We start from the raw sequence: 16973 nt of genomic DNA on the forward strand, positions 1-16973 counted from the left end.
CATCTTCAGGGAAATTCACACCTAGCAAACTCCATCCTCCAGCCTCCTTGTGCATACAGGTGGGAGGTGAGTGAGGGATGGCGCGCACCCGCTTTGTAGTTCCTGAGTAGACAGTGCAGCCCCTCTCTTTGGAATGTGTGCATACTTAGTATCCATGTTCTCAGCTCTGGATCCTCAGCTGCAACTCCATGACAACAGCAAGAAGGATGCCTGCAACACCATATTACAGAGACCATCTTCCCTGCTTCTCACCACATTGCACAGTCTCTAGCCAGTCTGTCCATGTCTGTTCTGTGTGATCTCCTGGGTCACTTACATACAAAACAGGAGCTGGGGTGGAATTTTGGATTCTTAGAAATGGTGGAAGCTTTATCTAACTCCACAAGACCTAACCCCCGGCTTCGGGCAGGTTTTCCTCATCTCCACCCTGACGTGATGGTTTTTCTTGGTTCGGGGCAGTGTTTCACATCTCTCAGTTGTGTTGGAAGCCTCAAAAAGGTTGGGAACCACTATATTATTTAACTTAGGTTAAATACGATTTGACAAATGGTCAAAAGATGTAGTGGCCTTATTGCAGGGATGCTTAAAATAATGACATTGATGATTTGAAATCATGAGACTTTGGGCATTTAAATTAATTGACGATACTTGTCTCGCCTTTGGTCCGAGGTTACATTTCCAATCACATTCAGCGGGACTTGGGGCAGGAGAGGGAGTGAAAGATCTAGGTTTTCCTCTGACTCAGAGGAGCTGCATTCCAGGTTTCCTGGTCAGCTCTACTCCTTCCCTCACCTTCTTAACTTACTAACCATGCCAGGTGTTTTACCTCTGTCGTATTCAGTGATCCTCACAGAAGGTGAGAATGTTTGAGGCATGGAAATGCTAACGTGGAAATGTGACCCAGGATCACCCAGATGGGAATGATGGAGCTGCGATTCTAGCCTGGCTCCATGCCCTTTCCAGCACACCCTGCTGTCTCAGCCGGCTCCTATTTCCCCACCTCCTCTTTATTTGATGACATTCTCTAATCAGGGCTGGTGACAGTGAGGCTTAGCACAGCTAATCCCACCCATGGAGAACATATGTGACATCAAAAGGCTGGAAAGAGGCAGAGGAATGGTTCCCAGGAAAGCGTGAGCTGTAAGGAGAGGAACTTCCCTGGCAGGCTCAAAGCCCATGCTTTTCCCTGACCTTACCACCCGTGAAGGACCGCATGTGGGCTACACTAGCACTCCCTCTGCCAGGCACGGTGCATCCTCTTACTCAGTTATCCCCTAAACCTCTAAGCCAGTTCCCGTTGTCATCCCCATTTTTCAGGGGAGGAGACTGAGACTTAGAGAGGTTAAAGCTCTGATCTAGAACCCCTGCGGGTAAGCAGGAAGGCTGGGATGTGATCCCACATCTGCCCCATGCCATGCCTTGCCACAGCACCATGCTGCCTCCCTCCTTTGGGGCCAACACTTTGTGTCTTCACTGGGTCACATCCCAGGGCCTGGGTTGGGCTGTTCCCCCCCATCCACTGATGAGATGGTGATGCTGCCTTCCCTGGGTGCTGCTGCCTGGAACATACTCACCATCCTGCCTGTTGCTATTTTCCTTTTTCAGTGTCCTGTGTTTCCTCCTGCTGCTTGGATTCCAGTTCGTCTGCCCACAGCCCTCCACTCAACACAGGAAGGTAAGCCATGGCCATCCAGAGGTTTTCTTCTCTGCCCAAGGGGCTAGGGCCACTGTGGTCACTGCCCTGAACTTTGTTCTGTTTGAAGGTGAGTCACCACTGATCCTGAAAGGAAGCACCATTTACAGAATATGGAGTGTACTATTCTGTTCTCGCATTGCTATAAAGAAATATCTGAAACTGGGGAATTTATAAAGAGGTTTTATTGGCCCACAGTTCTGCAGGCTGTACAGGAAGCATGATGCTGGTCTTCTGCGTGGCTTCTGTGGAGGCCTCAGGAAACTTACAATTATGGCGGAAGACAAAGAGGGAACAGCACTTCACATGGCTGGAGAAGAAGCAAGACAGAGAACGGGGAGGTGCCATACACTTTTAAACAACCAGATCTCATGAGAACTCATTATTGCCATGACTGCACCAAGGGGGATAGTGTTAAACCATGAGGAACTATCCCTATGATCCAATCACCTTCCACCAGGCCCCGCCTCCAATATTGGAGATTACAATTCGACATGAGATTTGGGTGGGGACACAGATCCGAACCATGTCACGGAGCTTAAAACATGAAGCTGGTACCTGCAGTCGGTCTCTGATCTGAGAGCAGTGCCAGCTTTGCAACATGTGTTCGCTAGAATGGACAGTTGAGAGGTCAGTGAGAGCACTCTACAAAGGCATGGGCAGGGCTTAAGGAACCCACTTGGGAATGGAGGAGACCAGTATGGAGCTTTTACCCTCTCTTGGGGCACCTTCAAGGTCAAGGGCAGGGATAGAGCTGCAGCTGTAGCTATGGCTGTTGCTATGCAAGAGAACCCCCTGATAGGGAGTCATGATCTTCAGTAGAGGGACGCAGTCACTGCCAACTGATGGCCAGGCAGGGATGGAACTGGAAGATAAGAACCTGGCCTTCTCTTTCCTCTCACCCCTTACTTCCTGCTGGTGACTCCCTTTGGCCAAACCAACCAGAAGACAAGAAGGCTTTGATGCAGTCCCCAAAGGCCAGCCTCCCGGGCCACAGGACTGGGTGGAGAAGGGTAGACCGCGTCTGAAGGAGCAAATGGACAGTATTGCATATGCTTCCCTTCAGGCTTTGTGTGTTTTATAGTAAATGAACCATCCACCATTGCCTGAACAAGCCTAATGCTGCTCTGCAACTGAGCAGATCCTTGATCAATGTTTCCTTAGCGACAATGCATGATAGGACTCTTGGAAAGTACCTAGAAGCCCTTTCTGCTACCTAGGAGCTCCTCCTGTCTACCTGGAATCAAATTCAGACTCCTGAGAAGAGATGAGTTATTTGTATCTAAGTGTGAGCAAGTTGGTCGGCTCCTTTCCTGAGAGGGGGTTTTCTTTTTTTTTTTTTTTGAGATGGAGTTCCGCTCTTGTCACCCAGGCTGGAGTGCAATGGCACGATCTCAGCTCACTGCAACCTCCGCCTCCTGGGTTCAAGTGATTCTTCTGCCTCATCCTCCCAAGTAGCTGAGATTACAGGCCTGCACCACCACAGCCAGCTGTATTTTTTTTGTATTTGTAGAGACAGGGTTTCACCATGTTGGCCAGGCTAGTCTCAAACTCCTGACCTCAATCAGGTGATCCACCCACCTCGGCCTCCCAAAGTGCTGGGATTATAGGTGTGAGCCACTGCACTGGCCTGAGAGAGGGTTTTCATAGGGGAAATTCAGGACAGAAGGGGGCCAAGAAAAAAGAGTATGTGCACATATTTGGCTAAACATGACCCTTCTTGGGAGCAGTTCTTTGCATTCTTATCTGATTATAGTCTAATTTATTTTCTGTTTCGGCTCTGTTTTTCTGGGCCAGGTATAAACCTCTATTGTACTGTATCTACCACTAGGATGTCAACTCCATGAAAGTAGGAACTTACTGTTCTTGTTCATGGCCCTATTCCCAGCTCCTAGAATACAGCCTGGCCATGTTGTAGGTGCTCAATAAAATCCTTGTTGAATGACTGACTGAATGGAAAACCTGGCCAAGGTCTAAGCATCATTTCAATGGATTCACCTGGAAATTGGCACCCCCCTCCCCTGCTTACTCTGCTGCATCATCTCTATTCATAATATCAGGAGTCAGAAAGGACAACTGCCTACTTTTATTATGAAGTTATATTATTTATTAATGTTTAGAATTATCGGGGTTGTTAATCCTAAGAGTCGAGTCAATTTACTGTGTTCCTCTTGTTGTTGTTGCTCAAATAGGCTATCATAACTGAAAATACTTTATACATGATCAATTTACTTTGCTGTCTCCTGTAATTTTTCAAGTTAAGCTGAATGATATGTGCGTAACCTGAACAAAAGGTCCCCAAATAGGTATCACTCTCATCTTTCTTCAAGTGTTTTCTCTGAGAGATGGGGAAAAAAAGATTTATGAGTTATCTTATCATTAAAATTTTTAAATTGACACATAGTAATTATACATATTTATGCATACAATTTGGTGGTGTTTTAATACATATGTATTATATAATGATCAAATCAGGGTATTTAGCATTCTAGTCACCTCATGCATTTATCATTTTTTTTTTTGTGGTGAGAACATTCAAAAGCCTCTCTTCTAGCTATTTTGTCATATATAATACCTTACTGTTAACCATCATCAACCTACTGGGTAATAGAACACCAGAACTTATTCCCCCTATCTATGGTAACTTTGTACCCATTGACCAACCTCTCCCCACTCTCCCCTCTTTTCTTTCCCCTCTTCTCCTCAGTCTCTGGTAACCTCTGTTCTCCTTTCTGCTTCTATATCAACTCTTTTATTTTTTTTTTTCAGATTCCACATATGAGTGAGATCTGTGGTATTTGTCTTTCTGTGTCGGCTTATTTCACTTTAAACATAATAACCTCCAGGTGCATCCATGTTGTCATAAATGACAAGATTTCATTCTTTTTAATGGACAAACAGTATTTCCATTGTGTGTATATACACCACATTTTCTTTTCTGTTCATTTGTTGTTGGACAGTTGGGCTGAATACATACCTTGGTTATTGTGAATAGTGCTGTAGTAAACATAGGGGCACAGATGTTTCTTGAACATTCTGATTTCATTTCCTTTGGATATATATGCAATTGTGGGATTGCTGGATCCTATGGTGGTTCTATTTTTAGTTTATTAAGGAGGCTTCTACTGTTGTTCATGGTGGCTGTACTAATTTACAGTCCTACCCACAGTACGTAAGTGTTCATTTTCTTCCACATCCTTACCAACACTTGTTTTATCTTTTTTTTTTTTTTTTTTTTTTTTGAGATGGAGTCTCACACTGTCTCCTGGGCTGGAGTGCAGTGGCGCGATCTCAGCTCACTGCAACCTCCACCTCCTGGGCTCAAGTGATTCTTCTGCCTCAGCCTCCTGAGTAGCTGGGATTACAGGCATGCGCCACCATATCTGGCTAATTTTGTATTTTTAGTAGAGACGGGGTTTCTCCATGTTGATCAGGCTGGTCTTGAACTCCCGACCTCAGGTGATCTGCCCACCTCGGCCTTCCAAAGTGTTAGGATTACAGGCGGGAGACACCACGCCTGGCCAACACTTGTTTTCTTTTGTCATTTTGATAATAGCTGTTCTAACTGGAGGGAGGTGGTATCTCACTGTGGTTTTGGTTTGCATTTCCCTGATGATCAGTGATGTTGAGCATTTCAAAATATATTTTTTGGCCATTTGTATGTTTTCTTTTGATAAATGTCTATTCAGATCATTTGCCTATTTAATCAGATTGTTGAGTTGGTTTTTTTTTTTTGATGTTGAGTTATTTAAGTTCCTTACATATTCTGGATATTAGCCCCTTGTCAGATGTGTAGTTGCAAATATTTTCTCCCATTCTGTATGTTGTCTTTTCAGTTTATTGTGGAAATTTACACCCCCTCACTTCACTGTTTCCATTGCTGTGCAGAAGCAAAGTTTGATGTCATTCCATTTGTTTATCTTTGCTTTTGTTTCCTGTGCTTTTGAGATCTTATTTCTAAAATCTTTGCCCAGCCCAGTGTGCTTTATGACACTGAATAAAACCTTATGTTTTATTTTAGTAGTTTCATAATTTTGGGTTTTATGTTTGAATCTTTAATCCATTTTCAGTTGATTTTAGTAGGTAGGGGTCTAGTCTCTTCTTCTCAGTTGGATATCTAGTTTTCCCAGCATTATTTATTGAAGAGATTGTCTTTTCCTCAATATGTGTTCCTGGCATCTTTGTTGAAAATCAGATGATGTTTGAATTTATTTCTGGGCTCTCTATTCTGTTCCATTGGCCTATGTGTCTGTTTTATGCCAGTACCATGCTGCTTTGGTTACTATAGATGTGTAGTATATTTTGAAGTCAGGTTGTGTGATGCTTCCAGTTTTGTTCTTTTTGCTCAGGATTACTGTGCCTATTTGGGGTCTTTTGTGGTTCCATATGAATTTTAGGATTATTTTTTCAATTTCTGTGAATAATGTCATTATTATTTTGATAAGAATTGCATTAAATCTGTAAATTGCTTTGGCTTGTATGGCCATTTTAACAACATTAATTCTTCCAATCTATGAACATGGGATATTATCCTATTGTTTTTAAAGTTTTCATTGTAGAGCTCTTTCACCTCCTTACTTAAGTTTATTCCTAGGTATCTTATTTTTGTTTGTGTGTACTATTGTTAATGTAATTATTTTCTTGATTTCTTTTTCAGATAGTTTGCAATTAGCATATAGAAATGCTACTGATTTTTGAATTTTGATTTTTTGTGTCCTCTGAGAAGAATTTGTTTATTAGTTCTAAGAGTTTTTTGGTAGAGTCTTTAGGGTTTTCTGTATATAAGATTGTGTCATTGCATACAGGGACAATATGATTTCCTTCTTTCCAATTTGGATGCCCTTTATTTTTTTCTCTTGCCTGATTGCTCTGGCTAGGAATTCCTATGTTGATCTGGGTGGTGAAAGTGGGCATCCTTACCTTGTTCCTGTTCTTAGAGGAAAAGGTGAAAGCTTTGCTCAGTATAATGTTAATATAATTTGTACTATTCCATATACATTATCCAGTATAATGTTAGCTGTGACTTTGTCATATACGACCTTTATTGCGTTATGATACATACCTTCTATACTTAATTTGTTGACAGTTATTATCATGAAGGAATGTTGAATTTTGTCATCTGCTTTTTCTGCATCTTTTGAAATGATCATATGGTTTTTGTCTTTCTTTTTGTTCATGTGGTGTGTCACATGTGTTGATTTACATATGTTGAATCATCCTTCCATCCCTGGGATGAATCCCACTTGATATTAGTGAATAATATTTATAATATGCTATTGAATTCAGTTTGCTAGTGTCTTGTTGAGAATTTTTGCATCTATGTTCATCAGGAATATTGGCCCATAGTTTTCTTTTTTTTGTTGTATCCTTGTCTGGTTTTGGAATCAGGATAATGCTGGTCTTATAAAATGAGTTTCAAAGTGTTTCCCCTTCTTCAATTTTCTGGAATAGTTTGAAGAGAATTGGTATTGGTTCTTCTTTAAATTGTTTGTAGAATACAGCAGTGAAGCCATCTGGTCCTGGGTTTTATTTTGATTAAAGACTTTTTGTTACTGATTCAACTTCCTTATATGCTATTGATCTCTTCAGGTTTCCTGTCTTTTCATAATTTATTCTTGGTAGGTTGTATACATCCAGGAATTTATCCATTTATTCTGTGTTTTTAAATTTATTGGTGTATAGTTGTTCATAATAGTGTCTTTCTGTGTTATCAGTTGTCATGTCTCCTTTTTCATACCTGATTTTATTTATTTGAGTCTTTTCTCTTTTTTTTCTTAGTGTACCTAAGGTTTGTCAATTTTGTTCACCTTTTCAAAACACAAACTCTTTATTTTGTTGATCTTAAAATTTTTTTTTTTAGTATCTTTTGTTCATTTCTGCTCTGAGCTTTATTATTTCCTTCCTTCTACCAATTTTGGGTTTAGTTTGTTCTTGAGGTTCATGGTTAAATTATTTATTAGAAATATTTCTTGATTTTTGAGGTAGGAGTTACAGGAGGTAATGGAGAAAAGCACCAAAAAACCTATTAACCATTCTTGCTTGTCTCAAGGAAATTAAAATTTCCCTTTTAATTTCTTCATCAACCTACTGGTTGTTTAGAAGCATCTTGTTTAATGTTCATGTATCTGTAAGGTTTTCAAAGTTTTTCTTGTTGGTTTCTAGTTTTACACCATTGTGGTATGAAAAGATACATGTTACATTATCTTTTTAAATTTGTTAAGACTTGTTTTGTGGCCTCACATGTGATCTAACCTGGGGAATGTTCCATGTGCAATTGAGAAGAATGTGTATTCTGCATCTCTTGGATGGAATGTTCTGTAATTATTTGTTAGGTCCATTTGGTCTATGGTGCAGTGTAAGTCCAGCTTTTCTTTGTTGATTGTCTGTCTAGGTGATCTGTCTGTTGTTGAAAGTGGGGTTTTGAAGCCCCCTTCTACTATTGTATTGCAGTCTATCTCTAATATTGATACAATAATATTTGCTTTATATATTTAGATGCTCCAGTGTTGGGTACATACGTATTTATAATGATTATATCCTCTTACTGAAGTGACCCCTCTTTCATTATATAATGACCTTCTTTTTACAGTTTTGGATTTAAAGTCTATTTCATCTCATGTAAGAATGGCTGCTCCTGCTTGCCTTTGGTTTCTGTTTGCATGGAATATGTTTTTCTACCTCTTCACTTTCAGTCTGTGTTTGTCTTTAATGGCGAGGTGAGTTTCTTTTAGGCACCATATAGTTGGATCTTGTTTTTTTTTAATCCATTCAGCTACTCTGTTTTTTAAAATTAGAGCATTTAATCCATTTACATTCAAGGTTGTTATTGATAGGTAAGGTTTTCTGTCATTTTGTTGTTTCCTGGTTATTTTGAAGATCCTTTGTTTCTTTCTTCCTTGCTTGTTTACATGTGTGGTTTAGTGGTTTTCTGTGGTGCTAAGCTTTGTTTCTTTTCTCATGTTTATTTGTGTATCTGTTGTAATTTCTTTCTTTGTGGTTACCATGGGGGTAGCATAAATAGTCTTAGTTATAATAGACTATTTCAAGCTGAAAACAACTTAACTTTAGTTGCATTAAAGTACTTTACATTTTTCTTTCACCCCCCAATTTGTGTTTTGGTTGCCTTAATTTACATCTGCATCTTTTGTATGTTCCTCAGCCACTAATTGTAGTTGTTTATGTTTTTGACTTTTTTTGGCTTTAAACCTTCATACTAGAGAATTGAAAGATTTACATAACACCATTACAGCACTAGGGTATTCAGAGTATGACTATGGATTTACCCAGACTGGTTTTGTATTTTCACATGTTTTCATGATGGTAATTATTGTCTTTCTGTTTCCAGCTATAGCAATTCTATAAGGATTTCTTGTAAGGCCAGTATAGTAGTGATGAATTCTCTCAGTTTTTGCTTGTCTGGGAAGGTCTTTATTTTCTCTTCATTTCTGAAAAACAGCTTTGCTGGAAATAGTATTCTTACTTGGTTGACAGCTTTTTCTTCTTTCAACACTTTGAATATATCATCTCATTCTCTCCTGGCCTGAAAGGTTTCTGCTAAAAAAAAATCTGCTGGTAGTCTAATGGAGATACTCTTGTATGTAACTTGATGTTTTTCTCTTGAAGGTTTTAGAATTCTGTCTTTGACTTTTGGCAGTTTGTTTATAATGTGCCTCAGAGAGGTTTTTTGGGGGTTGAATCTCGCTGAAGACCTTTGACCTTCCTGAATGTGGATGACTATATCTCTCCCAAGACTTAGAAAATATTGTTGTTGTCGTTAAATAGATTTCCTGTGCCTTTCTCCATTTCTTCTCCTTCTGAAGTCCTATAATGCAAATATTTGTTCCCTTAATGGTGTCCCATAAGTCCCATGTGCTTTCTTTGTTCTTTTTAATTCTTATTTCTTTTTTCCCTTCTGACTGGGTTATTTCAAAAGGCTTGCCTTCAAGTTCAGAAATTCTTTCTTCTGCTTGATCTGGTCTGTTGTTGAAGCTCTTAATTGTATGTTTTAATTCATTCATTAAATTCATTAGCTCTAAGATTTATTTGGTTCTTTTTTATATATCTGTCTCTTTATTGAATTTCTAATTCAGCTCACAAATTGTTTTCCTGATTTCATTGACTTGTTTGTCTGTGTTCTTTTATATCTTACTGAATTTCCTTAAAATCATTATTATGAATTGCTTTTTGGGCATTTCATAAATAGCCTTTTCTTTGGGGTCAGTTAATGAAGACTTATTATGCTCCTTTAGGAGTATAATATTTCCTTCCTTTTTCATGTTTCTTGTGTCCCTGTGTTGATGTCTGTGCATCTAGTAAAAGTCATTTTTTTAAAACCTCTGCAATTATTAGTTTATTAGTATCATCTAGGACTCAGATGTTCAGTATTCCTCCTGAAATTACATAAACAAATGCAAATGGAAAGAATCCAAGTCAAAATTATATAACAAAACAGCACTCCATCACAAAAGCGTGTAAAATTATAAGAACGCTATTTTAAAATACTGGCACTTTAAGAAAACGATAATCTCGAAAACCACAAAATTGCCAAATTGTTCCCTAAACTGCTAAGCAGATAAACATGACTAATGAATGAGTTTGTTTTGTAAAGAAAAATCATTCAAATAAATTGAATAATTCATACTGAGATGCAAAGTTTAAGTGTCTTCTTTCCTCCTATCTACTTGGATTTATAAAGGGGCAAACCGTAATATAGGAAAATATACCCTATTTTGAATGTGGCATCTTTGTTTGAAAAGCTGGCCCAATTAATTAAAAATACTTGTAATGGAAAGTCTCATTTCCTGAGCAGTCCATATTTAGATAAATGGGAAAAGACATCTATAGCCAGCATTTTCATAGTCTTCACTGAGACTAATGTCAACAAAAAATTTAATATGGCAGTCTTGTATTTTAAGCTCACGCTTTTGGGGATACATTCTCAGGTCTTCTTTAATGTGGGAACTGCAAAATATAACTGCCATTACATGGTAATAGGAGTTAAAGAATAGAGTCCTCATGTAAAGGTTACAACATACTTTTCTATTAGTCCTTCAAGGACAGACTTTCAAAATGTTTGATTCTAATAATCCCATGCTGTGAGTAGATTGATTACTCTTCAGTTTGTAAATGTAAGTGGGCTATGTGAAATTTCTTAACTGATCAAGATTTTGGATGTTCAGTTATGGATGAAAACTATCTCAACTTAACTTTACCCCCATTATGATATGCAGGGTGTGTAGACAAAAGCTTTTTATTAGCTAACTATATGAAAGGATAAACACTGTAATAATTCATGTGATTCAAAATGGGCAAAAGCAAAAGACTAGCTTCCCCTCAAGAAGAAAAATTTCAGACCTATGAAAAGGACAACAATACTAATAAAAAAAATTGTATTTACTTACAAGCATTCAGAATGTCAACAAAACGGCTGCAACTTTTTTTTTTTTGCAATTACAGAGTGGTATTCAGTTAACAGAACAACAATTATTTCGTATAAGCTGCATCAGAGACAACTGAAGATGAAAAAACTACCATCCCCATATATAACTAATTTGTGCTGTGCACCAACAAGAACCTGCTTTAAATTTCCATGCCAATTTACAACCCCCATACTGTACCAGGCAAGGTTAGTGGCTATTGAAAATACCACCAGGACAGGGCTATCTAAAGACACATTCGGTAGTGTGTTAACTATACAAAAAGAGACTGTACAGTTTAAAAACAAATCTTACACAGCCTTACATTTCAATTTTTTTCTTTAAAAGGAGTGAGTTGTGTACAGGGGGGTTAAATGCTTTATAGACAAGAAAATAAAACTGCGCTAGAACCAACTTATTCATCATCATCTTCTTCTTCATCTTCATCTTCTTCATCTTCCTCCTCCTCCTCATCCTCTTCATCTTCCTCATCTTCCTCCTCTTCCTTCTTTTTCGTGCTTTTTTCAGCCTTGACAACTCCCTTTTTTGCTGCATCAGGCTTTCCTTTAGCTCGATATGCAGCAATATCCTTTTCGTATTTTTCCTTCAGCTTCGCAGCCTTCTTTTCATAAGGCTGCTTGTCATCTGCAGCAGTGTTATTCCACATCTCTCCCAGTTTCTTCACAACATCACCAATGTTCTCCTTTGATTTTTGGGCGATACTCAGAGCAGAAGAGGAAGAAGGCCGAAGGAGGCCTCTTGGGTGCATTGGGATCCTTGAACTTCTTTTTTGTCTCCCCTTTGGGAGGGATATAGGTTTTCATTTCTCTTTCATAACGGGCCTTGTCCGCCTTTGTCATATCTTCAAATTTTCCTTTCTCTTTAGCAGAAATGGTCTTCCACCTCTCTGAGCACTTCTTAGAAAACTCTGAGAAGTTGACTGAAGCATCTGGGTGCTTCTTCTTATGCTCCTCCCGACAAGTTTGCACAAAAAATGCATGTGATGACATTTTGCCTCTCGGCTTCTTAGGATCTCCTTTGCCCATGTTTAGTTATTTTTCCTCAGCGAGGCACAGAGTCGCCCAGTGCCCGTCCGGCTCTCACTTGCCCCGGCGCTGTCTCTATGGAGCTCAATGTACTGCCAAAACAGTCATTTTTGTAATTTTATGGATTAACTTTCATAGCAAGAGCCTTTTTCCTGTAAATGGATCCTGGGTTGCTGGTCGGGAATGGTATGTTGACTTTGGTTCTGGGTGGACTCAGTAACATGGTCTCTGTACAGATTTTTCAACTGTAATCTTCATCTGTGGTGTCTGCAATTTTCTCAGTGGCCTAGGCTGCAGGAATTTGTGATGCTGTGGTGCAGGTTTGCTAGTGGTGGGGGTGCCAGGTTGGTTGTCAGGCTAAGCATGTGTGGGTGTGGTGGGCCAGCAGGCTGTTTGGTGGGCTTTCTAGGAGGGTGGAGCCACTGCTGCACTGGCTGTTGAGTTGTGGTGTGGTGTGCTGTGTGGCTGCATGGGGCTCTTTCTGAGCCACCTCCAGTCAGGCTGCCAGGCCAAGGGTGTGTGTGGGGTGCCTGAGTGGTTATGTGGTGCTCTCTCTGTGGGGAGAGGGAGGTGAGACATCTCTAGGCCAGCTATTGAACCAGAGGTGGCTGGGCAGCTGTGCCAGGATCTCACCAGTGGGGTAGAGCCACTTTCAGGCTGGCTGTTATGATGGGTATGAGAGCATATGAGCTGGGTGACTTCACAGGGTTTCCCCACTGTGAAGTTTGCTTGTTTCTCTAGGGAATAGGGTACCTGATGAATTCAGATGTTGTGGTCTTGGTTGTTCCTTTGGGCCTGGGCTCTGGGCAGCTGGCGTATTGGTGCTGTAGACTTCCTTATGAATGTACTGGAATGACAGTGGAACCTCAGAGATGGCGGGGATTGGTGGCTACTGACCCCCAACACAAGATGCACTCCAGCAATGGGTCAAGTTTCAAGATGGCACCATGCTATAGCAGCTTAGGTCATGGAGGTTGGAATGCTAAAGTGTTTCCTGTTCTGGGGCAATGCAGCCACATGAACTCCCAGTAACTGTCCACACTGGTTTCTGGTCCTGTGAGGACTGGGAGACCCTTTTATAGCAATGACTGTTCCTGTCTATGGAGGTGATGGGGCAAAGGATTCCAGCTTACTTTTTCCCCGTGAGAAGAAGTTTCCCTGGCTCTGAGCTGGTCCTGGTGGGGGATACCATGTGGCAGAGGGAGGATATCTCACTTCCCTCTCTGTGGTGCTATCCTGGGCTTCCATGCTCTATAGAAATTTTGTTGCTCCCCCGGTGCTTTCCAGTGTACTTCATCAGTAACTCCAGTCAAAGTGTAGTTTATTTATTGTTTTGGTACCTTTTTGTGTCAGGCAACTCTAGTTGGCCATCATGCTGACATCACTCTATAAGTTACTCTAGAATGTTCAATTTAAAAACTGAGCAAAGTGTATCACATCTTGGGATATGGTACCTCCTTGTCAAAGCATTATTAAGAACTTTGTAGTAGAAAGATAGATTAAACTTTTTCTCAGAATCATGTGGAGATTACTTCGTATAGAGAACATATATTTTAGAATAGTTTTTGAATATAATAAACATGTGTATTTATTATCTTGGCCACCAAGATCATTGCCGTTCACTCAAGATAAGAAAGGATTCTCTGGTTTCCTTGGTGGTGAGTTTCTTTTTGATGTTTTATCAGAGCTTTGTGGAACTGTGGTTGTCATCCTGGTTAGGTGCTCAAAAACTTGGCAGCAGAAGCAGTACTAGCAGTAGTAACATCCATTTATTCCTGCAAGATGTGAAATGAGGAAATGCTTATTAAAACAGGAGTCAACATGTTTTTAAATAAAGGGTTGTTGAGAATATTTTAGGCTTTCTGTGCTATAAAGTCTGTCACAATTCTTCAACTCTGCTTTTGTAGCACAAAGCCAGCCATAGACAATGTGTAAATGAATAAGCATGGCTATGTTCCAATAAAACTTTATTTACAAAAACAGGTAGTGAGCTAGATTTGGCCCATGGGGCACAGTTTGCCAACTCTTGCTCTAAAGTCAGGATAGAAAGGTGTTAACTGCAAGTATACGTGTTTTGGAATTTGAAGTGGGAAATTTTCTGCTCCTGGGACTTTAAGAAACACAGAAGATTTTGGGAAAAAGTATTTTTTTCATCAAGGCATAAGACTTACCATTGTGATCAAATTGTTTTCATTACTTAGATAATCATAATTGAATTTTTGCTGACCCACTGTTTTGTGGCAAAATCTACTCACAATCTTTAGCAGACAGCTGGGGCATAAAGAATTAGAAAACCATTTATGGTAAATTCTTAAGGGACAACATTATTAATTTGTGTACACTGTAGTTTAGTATGTATATGAAAACTGCTACTAAAAGACATCGCTTTTTTTCTCAATACAATGGTGTGTCCACCTTTAGCATATGGAAGCATTTCTACAGTGTAAGTTATTCTGAGGAAAAGACATAATTTGTAAATGCTGTCAAGTAAACTATGCATTTCCAAATGCTGCTCAGGTGACTTGATACATCTCTGCAAAAACTGTCCCACAACAGTGCAGGAAAAGAGGACGCTGGTGCAGAGTTTAAGTAGCTCTTTCCAGATGTTTCTGCCCAGAAGTCGTCCTCATGTTCCTGCAATATGAACAGTATCACAAAGAACTATTCAACTTCCATTCTTGGCAATTAATTAAAGATACTTGGCAAATGACTATATTTTTAAAACTTTCTGTGGCTTCATTTGTGGATAAAGTGAAACCAAGAGTAGGAAAAAACTTGAGCAAGACTTTAATAAAACAATAAGTTATTAGTAAGGGAAAATATGTCGATTGTAGAATGCTTTAAAATTAATGAACTATTCTACTGTCTGCCCAGCAGACACTCCATGAACAAGTTTTTTTACAAGTCATAATGTGTATGGTCAACATACTGTATGCAGGAAAGATTGTGAGACATTGTATTTTTTAGCTCCACATATGAAAAATCATACATACACTTTAATCACAACTGCTCAAACTTTTTTTTGTTAACTTTTTAAATTAAAAATACTTATGTTTATTATACAGAATTTAGAAACAATGAAAGCTACAGGAACTAAAAACTCATTGTCACGGCCACCAGCCAAGGGGAACTGCTTTTTTAACCTGTTATTTATAGAAACTCTAAGAGAACAGAGATACTGCAGAATGAAGTAAGGGTGAGGTAAAATATTTGTCTTGCTAACTGATAAGCAGGTCACGATGCAAACAGCAGAGGACCTCGTGATGGGTTACAGGCACTATTAATGCAGTAGGATGTGCAACCAGTGACTTCAAATTGCCCCTTGACACTGTCTTGCAGTTGGATATTGAACAGAAAGCCTATAGAAGGGGAAAAAAATTTTTGGCTACATAAAACTCAAATTATTGCTGCTATATTCAATAAGAAGAAAGGTAAAAACAGTAATGCTCCTAGAGGAAAACATATGAGAATAGCTTCGTAATGTGAGGTAGGCAAACTTTTCTTAAACAAGACACAAAAATCAGTAACCATAAAATTGTACTACATTCGAGTCGAGGATGTTTAAAAATGGAAACACATCATAAAAACAGTGAAAAGATATGCCGTGGACAGGGTAAAGACATTTACAACAATATATTTGGTAAAAGATTTTTATTCAGAATATATAAAGAACCCCTTCAGATCATTAAGAAAAAGTTAAGCCAGTCAATTTAAATGGCTTAAACAGACAGTTCATGTGAGAGGATATCCAAATGGCTGATAAGCATATGAAAAGGTAGTCAGTCAAAATCATTAGTCCTTAGGTAACTACAAATTAAAATCTCAGTGTGACACTACCAGAATGGCTAAAATAAAAAACACTACCAGTGTTGGTGAGGATAGGGAGCAATTGGAACTTTCATATGCTGCTGGTGGGAGTTTAAATGGTAAACCACTTTGAAAAACTGTCAGTGTATCTTAAAGCTAAACATTGCCCATGCTATGATCTGGCTACTGTATTCCTAGGTATTTACCCAAGATAAATATGGACATATATCCACCAAAACACATGGATAACAATATTCATAGTAGTTTCATTTACAATAAAGCTAAACTGGAAACAACCCAAAAGTCCATCAATAAGAGAATGGAGAAATACATTATAGTGTGTTTATACAAGAGAACACCAAACAACAATAAGGAAAAAATAACTTGTTTCTAGCCAAGATGGAGCAGCAGGGATTGGATTTACCTTCTCACTTGAAACAACCAAAAATACCCAGATAACATATATGAAATAATGTTTTTCAAAACCTTGGACTTTAGACAACAAAAGATAGTTATCACTCAGAGATAGAAAATAAATGAATTGAGTCATAAAATGTCCCCAGCTTACTGCCTTGAGAGTTTCCTGGTCTTGGTGCAGGGAGGGGTATGCTAGGCAGAACCTGTTAGACATCTTGAGTTAAGGAGATAGACTTAAGAGTCCAGCAAGATGGCCAGGCATGGTGGCTCAAGCCTGTAATCCCAGCACTTTGGAAGGCCAAGGCAGGCGGATCACCTGAGGTCAGGAGTTCAAGACCAGACTGGCCAACATGATGAAACCCCATCTCTACCAAAAGTACAAACGTTAGCCAGGCATGATGGTGAGTGCCTGTAATCCCAGCTACTCCGGAGGCTGAAGCGGGAGAATCTCTTGAACCCAGGAGGTGGAGGTTGCAGTGAGCCGAGATCTCACTGGGCAACAGAGTGAGACTTTGTCTTGGAAAAAAGAAATAGAGTCCAGCAAGACCAAGTGATGACGGTCTGCAGGATAGAGTACCAGAGAGGAGAGAACTA

The 16973-nt window shown here is 39.4% G+C and overlaps 1 protein-coding gene and 1 pseudogene across 3 annotated transcripts in view; one reads left to right on the plus strand and one right to left on the minus strand.

The window, feature by feature from the left end:
- Window positions 1-16973, plus strand: part of THSD4 (thrombospondin type 1 domain containing 4) — a 693045-nt gene that overhangs the window by 37192 nt on the left and 638880 nt on the right. For all 3 annotated transcript variants that reach the window (XR_008672073.2, XR_010131023.1, XM_031002164.3), the window contains exon 3: window positions 1606-1675. Coding sequence is in view for 1 of the 3 variants with exons in the window: in XM_031002164.3 (XP_030858024.2) it covers window positions 1606-1675 (70 nt within the window). In the remaining 2 variants the exon portion in view is untranslated. The remainder of the gene's footprint in view (window positions 1-1605; window positions 1676-16973) is intronic.
- Window positions 10016-12737, minus strand: LOC101129140 (high mobility group protein B1-like; annotated as a pseudogene).

This window comes from Gorilla gorilla, chromosome 16 (assembly GCF_029281585.2).
Source record: "Gorilla gorilla gorilla isolate KB3781 chromosome 16, NHGRI_mGorGor1-v2.1_pri, whole genome shotgun sequence".
NCBI lineage: Eukaryota > Metazoa > Chordata > Mammalia > Primates > Hominidae > Gorilla > Gorilla gorilla.